The following is a 22,815-nucleotide window of genomic DNA, read 5'->3' on the forward strand; positions in this document are numbered from 1 at the left end:
CCTACTTTCTTTAACAATTCTTTAATTGGAAGTATTACTTTGGAATCCAATCTCAAAACCTTTCCAACAGCAAACCTAATATTGAACTGTACTGTGAACAATTCCATCCATGATCAGAATTTGATCCATCATCAATACATCAAAATCCTTCCAAGAAGTTCTAACATACTGTGTTGCTTCATGATCCTTCTTCAGGTCCCTACAACATGGCTCTAAACTACCCTCTGCACAACTCCAGGCCCTAAAAAACTGATGACTCCATCATCATCCTCCTGGCAGACAAGGGCTTGTTCACTGTGGTACATGACCGAAGGGAGTATGTTTACTCTATGATCAAAAGTATACAGACACTTGGCTGAAAATTACTTAAAAGTTGGTGGCGCCTGCAATCGTCAATGCTGGAATTCAATATCGTGTTGGCCCACCCTTAGCCTTGATGACAGCTTCCACTCTCACAGGCATGCGTTCAATCAGGTGCTGGAAGGTTTCTTGGGGAATGTCAGCTCATTCTTCATGGAGTTCTGCACTGAGGAGAGGTAGCGATGTCGGTCAGTGAGGCCTGGCACGAAGTGGGCGTTCCAAAACATCCCCTACGTGTTCTATAGTATTCAGGTCAGGACTCTGTGCACGCCAGTCCATTACAGGGATGCTATTGTCGAGTACCACTCCGCCACAGGCCGTGCATTAGGAACAAGTGTTCAATCATGATGAATTGCCATCCGTGAATTGATCTTCAACAGTGGTAACAAAAAAGGTGCTTAAAACATCGATGTAAGCCTGTGATGTGATGTGATGGTGTCACGCAAAACAACAAGGGGTGCAAGACCCCTCCATGACAAACACAACCCCACCATAACAGCACAGCATCAGGATTTTACTGTTGGCTCTACAAATGCTGGCAGATTCCATTCACCGGGCATTCGCTGTACCAGCACCCTGCCATCGGATCACCCATTGTGTACCATGGTTAGTCACTCCACACAATAGTTTTTTTTACTGTTCAATCGTCCATTGTTTACGCTCTTTACACAAAGTGTTTGGCATTTACCGGCATGATGTGTAGTTTGAGCAGCTGCTCGATCATGAAATCCAAGTTTCCTCACCTCCCACCTATCTGTCATACTACTTGCAATGGATCCAGATGCAGTTTGGAATTCCTGTGTGATGGTCTGGATAGATGTCTGCCTATTACAAATTACGACCCTCTTCAACTGTCGGCGGTTCCTGTCAGTCAACAGACGAGGTCGGCCTGTATGCTTTTGTGCTGTATGTGTCCCTTCACATTTCCACTTCACTATCACATCAGAAACAGTGGACCTAGAGATGTTAATGGATGTGGAAATCTTGTGTACAGATGTATGACACAAGTGACCATCCAATCAACTCGATTTCCGCGAGTTCCACGGAGCACCCCATTCTGTTCTCTCACAATGTCTAATGACTACTGAGGTCACTGATATGGACTACCTGGCAGTAGGCGGCAGCACAATGCAACTAATATGAAAAACGTATGTTTTTGGGGGTGTCCAGATACTTTTGGTCATATAGTGTAATTGAGGATCTGTGCCGGCTTCCTGACACTTCCATGCCCTAATCCTGTGATGCGAACTGACCGGCAGTCCCTCCTCAAAACCTCAGGCTCCTCACAAGAATTAATAATGCATAGAACTTCGTACCCCAACATGCACTCTCACCTTTTACCTTCTTGCTAACGTCTACAAACACAACCCGTCCCATAGTTGCTGGCTCCAAAGCATCCAATCAACACATATATCTGCCTTGGTTAATTGTTGTTGTCTTCAGTCCTGAGACTGGTTTGATGCAGCTCTCCATGCTACTCTATCCTGTGCAAGCTTCTTCATCTCCCAGTACCTACCGCAACCTACATCCTTTCGAATCTGCTCGGTGTATTCATCTCTTGGTCTCCCTCTACGATTTTTACCCTCCGTGCTGCCCTCCAGTACTAAATTGGTGATCCCTTGATGCCTCATAACATGTCCTGCCAACCGATCCCTTCTTCTAGTCAAGTGCCACAAACTCCTCTTCTCACCAATTCTATTCAATACCTCCTCATTAGTTATGTGATCTACCCATCTAATCTTCAGCATTCTTCTGTAGCACCACATTTTGAAAGCTTCTATTCTCTTCTTGTATAAACTATTTATTGTCCACATTTCACTTCCATACATGGCTACACTCCATACAAATACTTTCAGAAACGACTTTCTGACACTTTGTTAATAAACACCTACAATCATAATACAAAGACCCTCCTGTAGTAAAGACACCAAATATTTTGTAGATCATCTGAAATCTTTACCTGTCCCACTGCCACCACACACCTTGCTTGTCACCACTGATACCTCCTCTCTGTCTATACCAACATTCCCCACGTACATAACCTGGCTGCCGGTGAACATTACCTCAGCCAGTGCTCACCTGATTCCAGTCCTGTGACATCCTTCCTGCACATTTTTGTGAACTTCATACTTGCCTTTGAGGGGCATACATACAAATATATCGGGGGTGTGGCCATGGGAGTCAGGAGGCTCTTTCCTGTGCCAACATTTTTATTTGTTGTTTGGAGGGCCTTCTCTGGGATTCTTAAGCCTCCAGCCCCTGGTTTGCTTCTGATGCATCTGTGGCCAGAGCCGTGCACCGTGCCACATTTGCCTGCCTGAGCCCTGCCGTGGCCGACCTCTGTCCCATTGCCTACTCTCCGGGTAGTCGAGCCCAAGTGTACTGGCAATGGAGTACGTGAGCTGCGATGCGCTCTCGAGCCCCGCAGCTCGTCGGGTGCACAGCCGAGCCTGGGTGTCGACGAGGCACGGTGCAACTGGAAAACAGGCAGCACTGGGAAGGCACCACAAACGTGCGGAACGTGGAATTGCTCCCTCGATCGTCTGCTTTCCTTTGAGAATAGTGAAGGTTTGATGTGCTACGAACAGTGCATTCTTGATCCTTTACAAAGAAAAATAATGTGTAATGTAAAATGATTGATGTAACACAAAAAAGTACTTATTTTGACATGGAAGGAATTGAATTCAAAGTAAATGGTTTAGTAGCCATAATGCTGTTATAGAGCTTTATATTTCACCTGTACCGTACCAGAAATGCTGAAGTTTTGGCACAATGGATGGCTCTAGTACGCAAAATTAAAGAATTTTACACTTTCCTGTTAATCTAAAAGTCTTCTTATGGAACTGACCGGCTCAGCCCTTCCTTGGAATTCGTCGAGGAGGATCTGCCTGCTTTGCGTGTGGCGTAACTTCGAAATTGGAGACCACAGAGGGTAAAGCCAGTTTAAAATTACTTTCGCTGTGAAGTTTTTTCTGGGTTTATTTCTTACATGCATTTAAGAATGAAAAACCTTTTTTTTCGCACAGACATGTGGATGAGACATGTAGTAAACTTGTTACCACTTTATTTGATAGCATTGGAAACTCAAGTCTTTAAGTATAACCTTAAACTTATCGGTGAAACAGATTTATTTTCTGTAACTTAGCCACTGGAACTTTCGAATAGCTGCTTGTTTCAATTTACACTTCCAGAATTATCCTCTTTTGCAAATGCTGTTGTTGTTACTAGATAGATCGGGGAAATAGTGATTGAAATTTTTTCCAAATCCCTTCAGAAGTTCCTTAATTTTATTCTTGACATTTTCATCCTAAGTAAGATAAATTTCTACTGGGTAATAATCAAGGGTATCGAAGCACATAGTTCATTTGGAATTCAGATTTCCCAAACTGCAAGGCTTTTAATGAACAATTTGTACAAAAAAATGCACATTACACAGGTATGTGTTTGGTCTGTAAGGTAATAACTTTCAATTGTTGACTTTTTTAACAAAATTTCTGTCAAATAAGCAACATTTGGAAGCCAGACTTTTCCTAGGGAAAGATGTACCTCGTGAGAAAAAGTAAACATCATACAATATGAGAACAATTCTGCTGTGATATAACCCTCTTACATCCATTTTAGTCGTCCGACTATTTCTCTAATGTGCCACTCTGGAACAGTGTGTGGAAAAATTAACTGTTAGATATTTCCGTACAAACTTATTTCTCTTGGTTTATGATGCTGATAATTTCTCCCTGTGTAAGTAGGGAACAAAAGTATTTTCAAATTCAGAGGAGAGAGTTCATGATTGAAATTTCGAAGGGGGAAAAAAATCTCACTGCAACATAAGTCTTTCTTTTAATTATTGACACCTCAATTTGTTTATCATATCCATGACGACACTCTCTCTCCTATTTCCTGATAATACAAAAAGAGCTGCCCGTCTTTGGACCTTTTTGATACCTTTCATCAATCCTCTCCAGTAAGGATCCCATACCATACAGCAGTATTCTTACAGAGGGCGGAGAAGTGCAGTAGACCTGTCACATCTTCAAAGTGTTCTGCCAATAAAATGCAGTCTTTGGTTTACCTTTCCTGCAACAATATCTCTGCAATTTTTCCGATTGAAGTTGTTCGTAATTGACTCTTTTAGTAGCTGTGGACACACAGATTGGCACACAGTATTCGCAGCTAAATTGGTACATCACATGATTGCCTTCGCATTCTTGGCACCTTTTGTCACATTCTTGTCACTTCTTTGAACACGTTGTAAGTGAGATGTATTTCAGAAAATATCAAATTTCTGAAATTTTTTCCCAAACACTAGAGTGATTTTGGTGTTGATGCAGTGCGCTCCTAGAGGCAACTTTAGACTACCAATTGCATTTTACCATATTCCACAAAACTAATTCAGTTCAGAGCCTTTGAAGTGAACACATGTTGAAGGGTTTGGCTAATTCCATGTTGGAGAACTCTTTACAGTGAGGTGGGAAATGACTGGAAGAGTTGAATATTGTGCTACAAGAGAATTGATTTAAATACAGCAGAAAAAGAGAGGTGTTGTGCACCACATGGAAGTTTACTTTTGAAATTCTGAGTCTGTACACTAAGAGGAGGCTGACAACATATTATTTCCCAATGCACCCATAATGTAAAATGACCGTGATTAGAAAATAAGATAAATTATAGCTGGTACAGAGGCTTAGTGACATTCATTCTCCTGAGCCACCATTTGCAAATGGGACAGTGGAGGACGATGTACTCTTCACCATACACTAGGGTGGCTTGTGGAGTAGGTGTAGAGATAGTGGATGTAAACTGACTTGAGAATGTCACATCACTTCAGTTGAGGCAATTGTCTGGCTGAACAGTGCATGCTATGCTGCACCCTCTTCCCCCATTTTGGTTCTGGCAGACTCCACTGTGTTCCCTAAACTTAGTCACATAAGGCTCGAACAAGGTCTAGCCCTTTCTTTGAAAATCTGAAGGGGTAAAATACATGGAGCAAAAAATTAACATACAAGTGGTACAGAAATCAGACTGCAATTATAAAAGTGAAAGGATGAAGGGGAGGCAGTTGTCGATAAGGGAGTGAGAAAAGGTTGCAGCCTTGTGTCTACATCTTCATACGTACTCCACAACCCACCATATAGTACGTGGCAGAGGCTTCCCTATACAACTACTAGTCATTTCCTTTCCTGTTCCACTCGCATATAGAGCAAGAGGAAAATATCTATCGGTGTGCCTCCTTACGAGCCCTAATTTCTTTCATTTTTATGGTCCTTATGTGAAATCTGTGTTGCCAGCAGTGGAATTATTCTGCTTTCAGCTTAAAGTGCCAGTTCCCTAAATTTTCTCAGTAGTGTTCATCAAACAGAACATTGCCTTCCCTCGAGGGATTCCTATTTGTTTTCCCGAAGCATCTTAGTAATACTTGCATGTTGTTTAAGTGTACCAGTAGCAAATCTTACTGCCCGCCTGTGAATAGCTTCGATGCCTTCCTTCAGTCAGACTTGCTGTGGATCCCCAAAACATTCGAGCTGTACTCGAGAATGTGTTGCACTAGTGTCCTGTATGAATCACACTTTCATAAAATTCCCTCAATAAGCCAAAGTCGACCATTCACTTTCCCTACTACAATCCTTACATGCTCATCCCATTTCAGATCACTTGGCAATATTATGCCCATATATTTAAATGACGTGCCCGTGTCGAGCAGGACACTACTAATGCTGTATCCGAACATTACACATTTTTTTCCTCCCTACTCATCCACATTAACTTACATTTTTTCTATATTTCAAGTTAGCTGTCATTTATCTATCACATGAATTGTAAATTCTGTCAAAGTGGTCTGGTATGCTCCTGCAGTCACATAATGACACTGTCTTCCTGTACACCCCAGCATTGTCAGCACAGAGCCACTGATTGCTGCTCACCGTGTCCATCAGATCATTTGTGTATATGGAAGAGAGAGCAGTACTCTCACACTTCCCTGGGGCACTCTTGTCTCTGATGAACATTCACTTTGGAGGTCAAGAAACTGGGTTCTGTTGCTTAACCTCTCTCATCTTAGTCGATTTATACATTGAGCAAACAGAGGAGAAACATGGAAAGGGAATTAAAGGTAAGAGCAGTTGAAAAAACTGGATAGTGCCTTAAAAGAGATTATACATTTGGAAATGGGATGCTGAAAGTAGTAAACTAGTTTTGCTGTTTGGACAGCTGTATAACTGTCAGTGGCTAAAGCAGAGATGTTATAAAATGCTAACTGCTATTAATGATAAGTGTTTCTGAAAACGAGAAATTTGTCAACAGCAAACATAAATTTAGGTATTAGGAAGTCTTTTCTGTCGGCATCAGTCTGGAGTGTAGTCTTGTGCATAAGTGCAACGTGCACTGATCAGCAGAACTTCATAACCCGCCTACCTAATAGCCAGTATGTCCACCTTTGGCACGGGTAACAGCAGCAACATCAGGGTGTGGAAACAGTAAGGTCTTTGTAGGTCACTGTTGGGAGTCGGCACTACATCTGCACACAAAAGTCGCCTAATTCCCGTAAATTCCGGGCAGGGGTTCCGTGAAGTCTGACACTGTGTTAAATCGTATCCCAGACGCGTTCGATCGGGTTCAGATCTGGCGAGTTGGGTGGCCAGCACATCAATTGGAACTCGCCACTGTATTCCTCGAACCACTCCATTGCCTCCTGGCCTTGTAACAGGGTGCATTATCTTATTGGAAAAATGCCACTGCCGTCAGGGAACACAATTGTCACGAAACGGTGTATTAGGTCTGCAGCCAGTGTAAAATACTCGTTGCCGTCACGGTACCTTGAACGAGCTCCACTGGACACACGGATGCCCGTGTGTATGTTCCCTAGAGTATAATTGAGATGGCACCAGCTTGTCTCCCTCCCACAGTACAGGTATCGAGGAGTTGTTCCCCCGGAAGATGAGATTCGTGCACTCCCGTTGGCACGGTGAAGAAAGTATCGGGATTTATTGGGCCGCACAGTGCTCAGTTACTGCACCAACGTCCAGTGCCGATAGTCCCCGTGCCCGTTTCAGTTGTAGTTGCCAATGTGGTGTTAACATTGGCACTAATATGGATCGTTGGCTGTGGAGGCCCATCGTTAAGTGTTAAGTGTGCCGTGTGTGGAGACACACGTGTACTCTGATGTTAGTGCCGCCGCAGTTTGCCACCTGTCTTCTTTTACCAGTCTGCCCATCCTGTGACATCCATCATCTGTAATGAGGGTGGCTGTCCAGCTCCATAATGTACAGACATGGTTTGAAAATTCGTGCAGTTTCCGAAACGCTCGTGCCGAGCCTCCGGGCAATCACAATCTGCCCTCTATCAAACTCCGATATATCACGTGCCCAGCCCTTTCTACACACGGACAGCGTGCTCACTGATACTACGAGCACCGTGCGTGTGTCTAGCAGTCACTCCTCACGAGGTGATGCTGCTGTCGCCAGGACAGGTGTATATCGAAAGTAGGTAATTTTCTGGCTGATCATTGTATGCATTAAATACTGCAAGCAAGAAAAGAATAAAAGCTTTTGAAATGTGGTTCTGCAGAATAAAGCTGAAAATTAGACAAATAGATTGCGTGCTTAATGTGGTGGTACTGAACTGGTTTACAGGAAAAAAGAAAGTTGTGTCACAACTTAAGGAAAAGAAGGGATCGATTGATAGGTCACATTCTGAGGCGTGAAAGAATCGTCAACTTGGTAATAATAGGAAGTGCGGAGGGTAAAAATTGTAAATGCAGACCGTGAAACGCAGCGTACCAGTTAACAGATTGAAGTTGATGTAAGTTGCAGTCGTAATGCAGAGGTGAAGACGCTCACACAAAATAGACCGGTGAGAAGAGCTGCACTGAGCCAGTCTTTCTTGCACCAGCACCGTGATTGCTTTCTAGGAACTGTGCTCGCGGCGGGAGAAATGTTGATAATTGTCTGTAATAACAGATTTATTTTCCACAAACTGAATAAGCCAAATTTATTTGCTTATTTTGTTGATGCATGATAATCCTGGAAAAATTCTGTTGTCCGCTGGCATTTGTAACTGCTTTAACACTGTTTGCTTCTGGAGTGTGCAAATTTGTAGAAGTTGATGTTACTAAATTGATGAAAGTTTGTGAATATGGTGAGTGGGTGAGTGGAGAGGGGAAGTAAAGGGGTAAGTAAATCATAAATAATGCTTTCAAGAACCTTAATAGATTATTAATTTAGTATTATTATTTTCCTTTCTTTTGCTTTGCTTTGTTTGATGTCACTTAGCTAAAATTAGACCTTCAAGAACAGTAATAGTATTCCCTGCACTTGCTTCATTTTTAATAATTCTTGGTTATTTCTTCTTGATTATACAGTAATAGTATGTAATAACACTGTGTTTATTCATCAGTTTAATAAGTATTCTCAGCAATTTAATTTTAGGAATTTATAGTTTTGTACAACTGTAAATTTGAATCAAACTCTCACAAATAGTGTGATACTTCCAGAGGCGACACTATTTTCAAATATAACATTTTGTACGAATGTCTCGAGCATGTTACTGCATTTGTACTGTCTCCCACAGGATGGTAGATGTAGGAGGACAGCGTTCGGAGAGAAGGAAGTGGATACACTGCTTTGAAAATGTTACTTCCATTATCTTCCTGGTAGCATTAAGTGAATACGACCAAATTCTGTTTGAATCTGAAAATGAGGTGAGTATTTTTTGGCCTTCCTTCTACACCTGATTGTGCCTCCCTAATTCATAATTGTTATATCTATAATTCTTTTAACCTGAGCATTAATATCATGTATTCCTAGTAGATCTTATTTGTGAGTGACCTTTAAAAAAAACATTATTTAGTATTCTTTGTGTCAGTGCTATTAATTAGAACTTATACCTATTGCATATCATACGCGATTGGCACCTGAAACGGTGTTCAAAATTGTTGCAGAATCGGATGGAAGAAAGCAAAGCATTGTTTAAAACGATCATAACATATCCCTGGTTCCAACACTCCTCAGTCATCCTGTTCTTGAACAAGAAGGATCTCCTCGAAGAGAAAATCATGTATTCACATCTAGTAGACTATTTTCCAGAATATGATGGTAAGTATTTGGTAATAAAGTAGTAAGAAATAGTTTCTTTAAGAGAAGATTTAGTGATAATAATAATAATTCTCTATGACTCAACAATTCAGTGCAAGTCTTTAAATTGGACGCCACTTCACCAACTTGTCTCTCTCTAAAACTGCCTCAGTAATCCTAGTGGGGAAAGAGGACCTACTGTAAAGGGTAGGTTGAAGGTAGTGAAAATTATGTGATACAACAAAAGGCAGTCACAAGAAAAAGTAAGGAAAGGGAAAATATTTGTTGAAATACACACACTCAACAAAATACAGGGTGTTTCAAAATTAATATCTGGGATTTAAGGTTTCTTAGCATTTCTTGCATTCAACTTAAAATTGTAAATAATACATCAAATGAAAGACAACTCAACATTATGAGAAGGAAAGTTGCTACTCACCAAATAGCGGAGATGCTGAGTCACAGATAGATACAACAAAAAGACTCACAAATATAGCTTTTGGCTGTTAAGGTCTTTGTCAACGACTCTCTCTCTCTCTCTCTCTCTCTCTCTCTCTCTCTCTCTCTCTCTCTCTCTCTCTCTGTCACACACAAACACAACTCAACTCACGACTGTGGTTTCAGTCAACTGAAACCGTGCTGCAAGCATCAGCACCAGTGCATGATGGGAGTGACAGCTGGGTTGGAGAAAGGAGGAGGCTGGGGTGGAGAAGGGGGGGGGGGATAGTATAATAGGTGTGTCACACAATGAAGTGCATGGAGAGATGGTTGGTGGCGGGTGAGGGAAGGGGGGGGGGGGGGGAGATAGTGGAAAAGGAGAGAAATAAAAAGTCTCGGTGTGGTGGTGGAATGGCAGCTGTGTAGTGCTGGAATGGGAACAGGGAAGGGGCTGGATGGGTGAGGACAGTGACTAACAAAGGTTGAGGCCAGGAGATTTACGCTAACATAGGACGTATTGCAGAGAAAGTTCCCACCTACATAATTCAGAAAAAAAAATGGTATTGGTGGGAAGGATCACAGGCTGTGAAGCAGTCATTGAAATGAAGGATATCATGTTTGGCAGTGTGTTCAACAACAGGATGGTCCACTTGTTTCTTGGCCCCAGTTTGTTGGTGGCCATTCATGTGGATAGACAAATTGTTGGTTGTCATGCTTACATAGAGTGCAGCACAGTGGTTGCAGCGTAGCTTGTAAATCACATGACTGGTTTCATAGGTAGCCCTGCCTTTGATGGGATATGTGATATTAGTGTCCGGACTTGAGTAGGGGGTGGTGGGAGGATGTATGGGACAGGTCTTGCAGATGCAGGTCTATTACATGGGTATGAGCCATGAGGCAAGGGATTGTAAGCAGGGGTAATATTTTCTTTGCAAAGTTGGTACATATTGACTTGTTGTGTGTCATGTGGCGAATGGTGCTCACATTGAGCACACGTAAGATAAACTATTTGAGTTGCACTTTCATTTAATGTATTATTTACAACTGTGAGTTGAATGCAAGAAATGTTAGAAAGCTTTAATACCTGGATATTGAATTTGAAGCTCACTGTATTACTACTGTATACTTTGTTCCATCCACTGAGGAATAGTCAACACATTTGTGGTTACATTCTAGTCAGCACTCCCGTACAATAATTGGGGAAGCCAGTTTGCAATGCTGGTGGGAAACGGCCTTCAGCATTCTGAATCTTGAAATTTCGCCTGCTAATGAGAGGTCAGTTTTTGGCTTGAGTGGGCTCGTCTACCCATTTATTCATATGTGACTGAGGAATGTGATAAAAGCTCCTAAAATAGCTGCGTATTTAATATAAAGCTTTTACTACGTAGGCCATATCATTAATGGTCAAAAATGAGCAGCTGAGTGATGGGTGGTGTTTTGAAACACATACCACCTCATAAAATTGTCAAGCTTTCAAGATATCACTCTTTTCCTAGTCCTGAGTTGCAGTTGACCTGAAAGGAGGTTGTGGAGGAAGAGGAAAAGATTGTAACAGTTAGGATGGGGAAGATGTGTGGTGTGGGAGGAGGAGTAATTAATCATCTAGCCTCAATTCAGTTCGAAAAGGTCAGCTACTAATGTATTGAGGAGGAAAATAGCTACTATTCATTCTGTTTCAGTTCTGTAGCCAAACAGTTGTAGTTTTCTCTTTGTAGTTTAATTTCAGTTGATTTTGGACCCACGAGGCTCTATCCTTAACTAGAAACGGGTGGCAGAGTTTTGCACTGTTAACGTTTTTTTGGTAGACAGCAAGAGTGGATGGACGTGAAAATTACTACAGAGTTGGTAGAGTATCACATGGGTCAAAAATACTTAGAGGAGTACATCATAGCAGGAAAGCAGGGAGAATCAAAGGTAGATCAGGAGAGGAACTGTTTGGTTTTAATAGAAGTTGGGCACTCGAGAAGGAATTTATCTCTGTAGTTAGTAATAATAAGAAAGATCTATTGTTGACAGTTTCTTCACAATACTGACAATACCAGAAAAAATTGATACATGTCACATCTTTATAGATCACCCTATGACAATAACAGAAAGGAGCTTAATATGGCAATGGTAGCGTTAGAGATTTCTAATGAATTGATGGACTTTGGTGAAAGCCACTATGGAAAACATCATAGTCAAATTATGATACAAAATACTGTCTGTTATCAAGTGTGATGATCACAAAAAACGAAGCATGTGAGATTAATTATCTTGTCTTCTACTTAATATAGCCTTGGGAAATGTAAGAGATGTGGACATCAGTACAAGGGAGTCTACCCTGAACAAATTGGTTCAGGTGCTGGCATAAGCAGATGATATTGATATAATTGCAAGAATGCCAAGAGCAGTGAAAGAAACCTTTACAAGTCTTGAAAGTGCTGCTAGAAATATGAATCTACAGATAAATAAAACAAAGAACTAATTACATGCCTGCAACTAAAGAAAATTATCCTAATGGAACCCCATTTCTAGACATTTATTCGTATATATTTGTTGTCGGGTGTAATTTCACGTACCACGGATCAGAATTAAACTGTAAGAAGTGTCTATTCTGAAACCCAAAAATGAAAATTATCTGAAAACAAGTGCTGTCTTGGCAACAGAAAATATCTGAAATATGATCTGTTGTTCAGGAAAACAGGTCTATGCCAATATACACTGAGGTGAAAAAAGTCATGGGATATCTCCTAATATCATGTCAGACCTCCTTTTGCTCTGTGTAACACAGCAAATGATGTGGCATGGACTAAACAAGTCACTGGAAGACCCCTTATGCTGCTTCTATACCATCTATAACTGCGAAAGTGTTGCCGGCGCAGGATAAGGTGCACAAACTGACCTCTCAATTATGTCCCGTAAACATATGATGCGATTCATGTCCAGCGATCAGCGATCTAGGTGGCTAAATCATTAGCTCGAATTGTCCAGAATGTTTTTTGAACCAATTGCCAACAGTTGTGGCCCAGTGATACAGCACGAGGTCATCTGTAAGAATGCCATCATTGTTTGGGAATGTGAAGCCTATGAATTGCTACAAAAGGTCTGCAAGTAAGCAAACATAACCATTTCCAGTCAATTATCAGTTCAGTTGGACCAGCCCACATCATTATGAAATCACCACCAGCTTGACAACTTGGGTCCGTGGATTTGTGGGGGCTGCATCACACTCGAACCCTACCGCCAGCTCTTACCAACTAAAATCGGGATTCACCTTACCGAGCCACGGTTTTCCAGTCATCTGAGGTCAAACTGAAATAGTCACGAGCCCTGGAGAGGGGCTGCGGGCAATGTCGTTTGTTAGCAAAGACACACGTCAGTCATCTGCTGCCCTATTTCGTTAATGTCAAATTTTGCTACACATTCTTTACAGATCATTTAATTGTACATCACATACCGATTTCTGCAGTTATTTCCCGCAGTATGGCTCCTCTCTTAGCACTGACAACTCCACACAAACGCCTCTGCTCTCAGTTGTTAACGAAGACCGTCGGCAACTGTTTTGTACACAATGAGAGGTCATGCCTGATATTTAGTAATCTTTCCACACTTTTAACACTGTTGATTCAAATTCCATAATGGTATCCAAAATGGAATATCTCACGCGTCTAGCTCCAACTACTACTCTGCATTCAAAGTCTGTTAATTCCCGTTGTGTGGCCATAATCATGTTGGAAACCTTTTCACATGAATCACCCGACTACAGATGACAGCTCCATCTGTACACTGCCCTTTTATACCTTGTGTATGTGATACTACTTCCGTATGTTGTACATACTGTATTTTATGGGCAATAAGATGCTACTGGGTGTAAGACACACCTTAATTTTTAAGCAATGTTTAAGAAAAAATAACATTTTTATTGCTAGATTGCAAAGCCAAACTTAAAAAAAAAAAAAAGACCTCTAAAATCCCTGAAAATCATTATTTGCACTTCCAAACAATGGAAAATCCAGGATGGAATGTAACAATATTATGAAAAGGAACGTTGCTACTCACTATATAGCAGAGATGCTGTGTCACAAATAAAGCTTTCGGCCATTAAGGCCTTCATGAACCCCCCCCCCCCCCCCCACCTCCACCCCACCCCGCCGCCGCCACCCACCCACACACACACACACACACACACACACACACACACACACACACACACACACGAGACTGCAGTCCCTGGCAACTGAAACCACTGAGTGTGCTTTCAGTTGCCTGAGACTACAGTTTTGTGTGTGTGTGTGTGGGGGGGGGGGGGGGTCTATTGTTGACGAAGGCCTTAATGGCCAAAGCTTTATTTGTGACAGTCTTTTTGTTGCGCCTACAGGTGACTCGGCATCTTTGCTATATGGTGAGTAGCAACTTTCTTTTTCATAATATTGTCATTTAAACTTTCTTCTTCCTCTTCTTCTCTTCCTCATCATCATTGTCCTCTTCATATATAAGATGGTCTTAACTGCCATGGAGAGCATTACTTATGCCGCATTTCTTGAAAGACTTAACAGTGTCTTCTCTCACTAAAGACCACAACTGTTTTATCCAGTGACACATTTGTGTATCTGTAGATCATTGTCAAGCTCACTTCGGCATGAATTCGTGTTGGGTTTCAACCATCGTCAATTTCTCTCTCATATACACTTTAAATGGTTTATTTATTGAAACATCAAGTCCTTTCCAGAAATTGTTTTCCTTCTGTTCCATAATGTTGAAGCAATTATTTTACAATTCTTTTGTGACCTGCTTTCTCCTCTTCACTCAGATCATGCGGAACCATCTGACAGCAACTTTTCTCATCTTTAACTTTTCAGTTATGAGTCTGTAAATGAAGTGACAGACATTCTGGCTTCACATGCAAATTCCTCACGTTTTTCATTGATCCTCTCTCAAAATGTCATTTACTATAACCTTAAGAGGAGTAGTCTGGTTGCAGTTAATGGCCTTCACCTTCTTGGGTCGTCCTCAGTGCTTAGCTGACCTTCACAAAACGAGTAGTTCACCCAGATACTGTGGTGTGATCCACTGCACTAGTCCCTCACACTTCTGAGTGTTGTATAAATTTGAATAAATATATTGTATAAATTGTAATAAATGTCTTTTCACACAGGGATTCGATTTTAACATAGGAACACTGGTCACTGTGTGTAATCTGACCTGGCTCTGTTTCAGCTTCCATTTTAAAATTGAATTGATCACCACACATTGACACAAACCAGCACACACACACACACACACACACACACACACACACACACACACACACACACATATGACCATCGCACCTAAAGTCGTGCTCATGACTGACATGAATTTCAAGTTGATCACACCACAGTAACAGTTATGCAGGTGCAGTTACAGCATTTTTGAAATGACCCTCATAGTTCCTCAGTGTATGTAAGACTAAAGCATAGAAAGAACTTCAATGTTTGTGACCGTGAAATGCGCAAGTAAATTAATATGGTGACTGACGTGATTTTGTGCTTCAGACTGCGGTAGTTATCTGAAACAGAACATTGCAATGGCTGTTTTTGTTTAGGGCCAAAGCAAGATCACATTGGTGCACAGGAGTACATTCTGAAGATGTACATGGCACAGAATCCCGACCCTGATCGCATGTGTTATTCTCACTTCACAGTCGCTACAGGTCAGACCTATTGTTCTCGTACCTAGGTTTGTTGCTACCGTTGGGTGCAGAGTAGGGATAAAAGTATTGCAGCTTACAGAAAACCTTTTTTTTCCTCTTTGAGCTTGTAATTTGCCACTGACTGCTACTCCAGTATCAAGTTGTTACTTCTCCATAGACTGTCACCCCACCTGCGTTGTGTAAATACTGGTTTGGTTATCTTTGGACTTTGTGTGATGTCACAGTGGGAGGAAGGGAAGCGGAGCAGGAGCTATTTACAGATGGCTGCAAAAATAATTGACTTTATTGTAGGCTTATCTGGAAGGCTATAAATAAAATACTCAGAGGTACAGCAAATTTATTAGAGAAATCTTAAAACTATACCTTTGTATTACTTCTCTACGTAATCACTATTAAGCATTTATAATTATGTTTATCTGACATGATTTCATTGTGTGGGCATCCACAGCATAGATACAAGATTGAAATATTTTAATTTTCTTTTCAAAAACTATTAAAATCTAAAAAAAAAAACTTTTAGTACCCGCATTAGCTGTTAGCAGTTTCTTTATTACAGGATCATACCCAACTGTTTCACAATTATTTAATCACATCCTCAGGTGCATACATCTATGAAAAAGTATAATATGAATTGTAAGGAGTAATAATGGTAAAAATAAGGCAGTTAACCAAAGGACAATACTCACATAAGTGATTTAACATAGGTTTGTTGAAGATACACAGTGTGTCATTGTTTGGGTGGTGTTCAAATTGCCAGAATCGCCTAAATTGGTTGATTAAAAGACGAAACAAACAAAAATTCCAGTGGCTAGCAGGCATAGGCAGTGTACATGGACACTGGGAGCTGCGGGTATGAACCTAAAAAAGGAATTTAAATAATATCCCAAAAGAAAAATGTACAGAATAAACCTGCCTTTGGATAGGAAAATAACCAGTGATGAAAAATCAACAAATACCCTCAAAAGCAACATTGCGGAGATGTGACTATGCCTGAAGTGTTAAGGCCAAACCACAAAACAGTTCAGTTGACATTCTGTTATTGAAACTGCAGAGCACAGTGTGCTCGAGAGAAGTGGTCAAAAAGAAGCATGGAAATATGCAGCTAGAAGGTACAGAAATGAAGACAGAACAAACAAGATTACATAACAAGCAAAGGCTGGGAACCATTACAGATTAAATTAAAGAGAAAAAAGACAGTGAGTAATGTTAAGTCTATGAAGAGAGCAATAAATAGGACATGTGGTAAGAGCCAGTAAGGTAAAAGTACAATAAAAAACTTCCTAAGATAAAACATTAGTAATATAAAAATTACCAAGTGACGTATAAAAATGGTTAAAATTTCAACAAAACCCATGGGGCAACATACTAAGTGTGCTGAAGTAACCATTCCAAAGTCAGAAAAATACTAGATGTAGGTAATACAAATACCTATGTGGCAGGCCTTTTTTACACCTAAATTGAAACAAGGCCCTGGGAATAGACAACATTCCATTGGAATTGCTGATAGCCTTGTGAGAGCCAGCCCTGACAAAACTCTGCCATCTCGTGAGCAAGATGTATGAGACAGGCGAAATACCGTCAGACTTAAAGGACAATATAATAATTCCAATCCCAAAGAAAGTGAGTGTTGACAATGTGAAAACTACCGAACTATCAGTTTAATAAATCACGGCTGCAAAATACTTACACAGATTCTTTACAGACAATTGGAGAAACTGGTAGAAGCCGACCTTGAGGAGGATCAGTTTGGATTCTGTAGAAATGTTGGAACACGTGAGGCCACACTGACCTTAATACTTACGTTAGAAGATAGTTTAAGGAAAGGCAAACCTACTTTTCTAGCATTTGTACACTTAGAGAAAGTCTTCGACAATGTTAACTGGAATACTCTCTTTCAAATTCTGAAGGTGACAGGGATCAGATACAGGGAGTGAAAGGTTATTTACAATTTGAACAGAAACCAAATGGCAGTTTAAAGAGTTGAGGGACGTGAAAGGGAAGCAGTGGTTGGGAAGAGAGTGAGACAGGGTTGTAGCCTGTCCCCAGTATTATTCATTCTATACATTGAGCAAGCAGTAAAGGAAACAAAAGAAAAATTTGGAGTAGGAATTAAAATCCATGGAGAAGAAATAAAACCTTTGAGGTATGCCGATGACATTTCAATTCTGTCAGAGGCAGCAAAGGACCCGTAAAAGCAACTGAACGGAATGAACAGTGTCTTGAAAGGAGGCTATAAGATGACCATCAACAAAAGCAAAATGAGGATAATGGAATGTAGTCGAATTGAATTGGGTGATGCTGAGGTAATTAGATTAGGAAATGAGACACTTAAAAGTAGTAAACGAGTTTTGCTATTTGGGGAGCAAAATAACTGATGATGGTCGAAGTAGGGAGGATATAATATGTAGACTGGCAATGACAAGGTAAGCGTTTCTGAAGAAGAGAAATTTGTTGACATCGAGTATAGGTTTAAGTGTCTGGAAGTCTTTTCTCAAAGTAATAGAGTGTAGTCATGAATGGATGTGAAACGTGGACGATAAATAGTTTAGAGAACAAGAGAATAGAGGCTTTTGAAATGTGGTGCTACAGAAGAATGCTGAAGATTTGATGGGTAGATCATGTAACCAATGACGAGGTACTGAATAAAATTGGTGAGAAGAGGAGTTGTGGCACAACTTGTCTAGAAGAAGGGATCGGTTAGTTGGATACATTCTGAGGCATCAAGGGATCACCAATTTAGTGTAGTATTGGAGGGCAGCATGGAGGGTAAAAATTGTAGTGGGAGACAGAGAGATGAATACACTAAGCAGATTCAGGAGGATGTAGGGTGCAGTAGTTACTTGGAGATGAAGCAGCTTGCACAGGATAGAGTAGCATAGAGAGCTGCATCAAACCAGTGTCTGGACTGAAGACCACAACAACAACAACATCCGCAGCTCCCTGTGCTCATGTACACTGCCTGGACCTGCTACCCATTGGAATTTTTAATGTTTCATCTTGTAACCATCCAATTTAGGCAGTTCCGGCAATTCCAATGCCGTCAAAATGTTGGGAGCCGGTGTATCTTTAACGAACCAATGTTAAATTAGTTATGTGAGTATTTGAGTATTTGTTCCCCTATCCTTCAGGTTATTGCCTTATTTTTACTGTTATTATACCTTCTAAATAATATTACATTTTCTCATAGATGTGTGCACCTAAGAATGTGATTAAGTCATCATGAAACTAATTGATTCTGCAAAAAACGAATTACTAATAGCTAATGTGGCTATTAAAAGTTTTTTGTTAGATTTTTGTAGTTTTTTTAAAAAAATCTTAAAGTATTTCTACCTTTTACTAAGTTGAGACGTTCCTTCTGCATGTAACTGGGTCTCCTCAGATTGCAGCTATTCTGTAAGAACATCTTCAGTTTCTTCGTCAGAGTTTGTGTTGGGATCTGAGACACAGCCCACTGTTCCCTGGAACCGTTGAACGTGTATAGGATTCAGCAGGTGGACTATTTGCTAGTTATGATTCTGTCGTAGTCACTTCGATACTTTGTGGGGACATATTCTCCGGATATTATGTGATAATGTGGTGGTATGTTTAGAGCCTGTCAGGGGTGCGGTGGTGGAGGGGTTGAGCATCCGGTGTACAGAATTCTCTGTCAATTATTCTGATAATTAGCGTATTGTCAAATACCTAATGTTTGCTGTAAGTACCCTTTCAGTTACATGTATCTGTGGTGTTCCAAAAACAATTTTGTGAATGAATTACCTATTGTAATAGCAACGTACTGCTTCCCATTTAGTTATTTGGTGAGACAGTAGCCAGTGAGCCGTAGTTGGAAAGCCACATCTGACATATATTCTACTTTGAAACTTACGCTATATGCTATGATCTCATTTTGAAGTTTATGCAGTAACTTGTTGCTTTCCCCAACTAGACAAACAAAGAACTATTGTCACTATTGCTGATTTTTAGTATTTCATTTGTGGTCATGCTTTAAAGTAAATCACCTTGTAACAATTACAGCTTTTATATGCAACGATTTGTATATTTTTAGCAGAGAAGATCAAATCTATGTAACTGATTTAGTACAATTTAGTATGATGATGTAATTTTTCCGTGTTTCATCAGTGCCAAGACAGTTGCAGTAAGACCACTTCAGTGCTTTAAGTAAATATACTTTTGTCTTTATTTGGTCCTATATGATCTAGGAGGAGGAGAGTGACAAAATTTTTGTTGCAGTTTTTATGAATTTCACTATCATGCTAATTATAATTGTTATTACCAAAGATGGCAAATTTTTGGTCATAAGAATTCACAAATAATGGTGCAAGCTATAATAAAGGGCATCAAGAATGACAGGATTTGTGTAGGGAAACAAATATACAGTTGTTGTTGTTTCTTTGTGACTACAGCATTTACTTCTCCCTCCTTCCCCTCTCCTTCCCTTGGAACATACCTGTCCCACCCTCCCTCGTAAACTACCCCTCCCTCTCTCCATCCATCCCTTGGAACCTCATTCTCCCTCTTCTCATTGTATAATAATTACTGAACAACATTCTGTTTCAGGTTGAAGCTATTCAAAAAATTTGATTTTCCCCAGTTTTGTTTGTTGATAATTGTGTCCATTCGTATCACAGGGTACTGACAGAGATAATTAATTGTAAAGGAATGTGTCATAAATGTGCTTTGTGGCAAACTTTTGTTATGTTTAAAGCTGAGTTATGGAGTTGGGTGACAGTGGGCAGTTCCCAGAGGCCATTGTGTTAGGTTCTGTTGTTCACATCTAGTACTGTGTAGAGAGAGGTGTACATGACAACTTCTGTGGCACAGGTCCTCAGCGGGACGCCATCGCGGCTCGGGAATTCATTCTGCGAATGTTTGTCGAGCTGAATCCTGACAGCGAGAAGATTATCTACTCGCACTTCACTTGTGCCACAGGTATTTTGTGTTAACGAATGTGGTGACATTGCCAACTACTTGTTCAGTGTTCTTAATGTTTTGTGCTGTTTGTATTGTGATGTCACGTATAAGCACTTGTACTGTATTAATTTTATTTGGCGGAACCAGACACCAGTTCTATACTAGCTGGTAATAAGATGTTATCCACTACGATGCAAAGCTGTATACCTAATGGATTGCTTCACCTTTCCTAATACATGTATATTCGATATGGTGGGATGAAAATGTCAAACATACAGTCACTGGTTGCATTATTAGACACACACCTTCAGTTTTCAACATAATAACAGTTCAGGAGGTACAAAGAGCTGTTAAGATTATTTTGTTCATTCTAAATGAAGTAATTGAATATCTTTAAACATGACAGTTTATTGATAATTGACACACCATGCTGGTGTTGTTTTAAATGTAAGCGGAACTAGACCTAACTTCGTAATACTTCGCCACACTGTTTTATCAGCCACTAATGCTTCAGTTTGCCTTGTCATACATGTTGTACAGTGCCCTGCATCTGTGAGTGATGGTACTAGATGTTACTAATAATTTCTATGAGAAATAGTTTTGTTGTTGTTGTTTCCTTTGCCACTTCCCTTTCCACCAGCTCCCGTGAACTCAGTTGGGTTCATGTCAGTAAATTTCCTGACCAGGGTAACAAAGGGATGTTTTACTGATGCAAAAAACTTTTTACTGATTGTGCTGTGTAGCATGGAGCTCAGTCCTGCATAAACACAAATGGTTCTCCTTTAGGGAACATTTTTTTTTTTATTTGAGTTAGTAGCCTCCTCCTTTTACTGGTCTTGCTGCATTGTCCCCTCAACAAAGTACAGATGCCACTGATGACGGATGATATCATGACTTTGGTGCTATATTCCAGAGTCTGCACAATACAGTGCGATAGCACTTTTCACCGAGGTGCCTTCATACAGTCTGAGTTTTATTTATCAAACTTTTGGTTGTGAACCCATCACTAAAGCGAACCTGAAATGCCATGGAAAAAAATCTATTAAGATTTGCTTTAGGATTGGCCTTGAAGTCCGAAAATTTATCACTGCTGTATGACGGCAAATGCTCTCTAATTTAATGACACTCGACAATTTGCAGAAGTTCAAATCTTGGTGCTTTTGCTCCTTTGCCCTTGCACCTTGAAGTACATTTATCAAAAGAATCAGCAACACCACTGCATTACTTTAGTTTTGATTTCTTTTGTACAAGTAAACTGGATCTTACAGCATATCTTTTTCAAAAAGCACTCAGACCTTGGTGAAAATATTGGTTTTCTGCCACACCTGTTCTTCCTTTGAGGTACTAATTCAATTCCAAAATTAGTTTTCTTCTTTACACACCTTACAGATGATTCAGATAAACCAATCGTTGAGAAATCCAATTTGAATACGTATTGCTGCCAGTCAGTCCTTACGTATCGGCAATCTTTTGGGGCGTTGGATCACTTACTTTTCCCATTGTTTTTTATACCATTTTGTATCAAAAATCACTTAGTAATTGACAAACTTTAGAGGTTACTGATGGTAAATACATCAGGAACATGATAATACTAGATTTTTAATAATGTACTGACACTTCAAACATGTCAGCTGTTACTCAAAACAGTAATTATCAGTTGTTCATCGACAGTCAGATCTCACAAGAATGATGTGGCAGAGTAAATGAGCTCAATTCTTTCAGTAATAGCTCTTTAATGATTTTCAACCTATTAAATTGTTATAGGTGAGCCAGTTTATGAAATCAAACCCCAGAAATAATTGAACTGTCAAAAAAAAAAAAAAAAAAAAAAAAAAAGAAAAAAAATGTATCTAATAACATGGCCAGGGACTGTAGAATAATAAATAATTTATTAGTAAATAGGACTTTTCACCAAGTATTATGTTTTCAATCTGTTCAAGTATGCTGACTGGTTCCCACAGCAAATATGTCCTCGGCTATAAATTGTTGAGCAAGATTACTTCACTTGTTATTAACGAGATCAGAAACTAAGTTATCAGTCAACATCCACACGAATTGACCCTAGAAATGAAATTCAAAAGTATTTTGAGGAACTTGGAGGAAACCCATGTGACAAGTATTAGGAGAGACAACTGGTACACTTCACTCAGCACAGGAATCAGGTTCCCAGTTTTCAGTACCCACACGCCACAGTGGCTGTGCTCGTATTGCTGTTGTATTGCATCTCATTTGATGGTGAAAATTAAAATTTCTAATCGATAGAAGCAAATTTGAATTTTGCACGAACATACCAAATTTAAGTGACGGAAGACACCTAACAAAATTATCTCGAGCTGCCGTGGTTGAAAATATGTCTTGCTTTCTATT

General features: G+C 40.1%; 1 protein-coding gene across 7 annotated transcripts in view; it reads left to right on the forward strand.

The window, feature by feature from the left end:
• The window catches only part of LOC126109667 (guanine nucleotide-binding protein G(q) subunit alpha), a 92,254-nt gene that overhangs the window by 43,537 nt on the left and 25,902 nt on the right, over positions 1–22,815 (forward strand). For 4 of the 7 annotated variants that reach the window (XM_049914716.1, XM_049914717.1, XM_049914714.1 and 1 more), the window contains 3 exons: positions 8,923–9,052; positions 9,293–9,446; positions 15,430–15,537. In XM_049914716.1, the coding sequence (XP_049770673.1) occupies positions 8,923–9,052; positions 9,293–9,446; positions 15,430–15,537 (392 nt within the window). Of the gene's footprint in view, positions 1–8,922; positions 9,053–9,292; positions 9,447–15,429; positions 15,538–20,358; positions 22,253–22,815 lie in introns of those variants that run through there. The other 3 variants (XM_049914715.1, XM_049914713.1, XM_049914718.1) reach the window with 2 other exon arrangements.

Source organism: Schistocerca cancellata, chromosome 12, assembly GCF_023864275.1.
Source record: "Schistocerca cancellata isolate TAMUIC-IGC-003103 chromosome 12, iqSchCanc2.1, whole genome shotgun sequence".
Classification (NCBI taxonomy): Eukaryota; Metazoa; Arthropoda; class Insecta; order Orthoptera; family Acrididae; genus Schistocerca; species Schistocerca cancellata.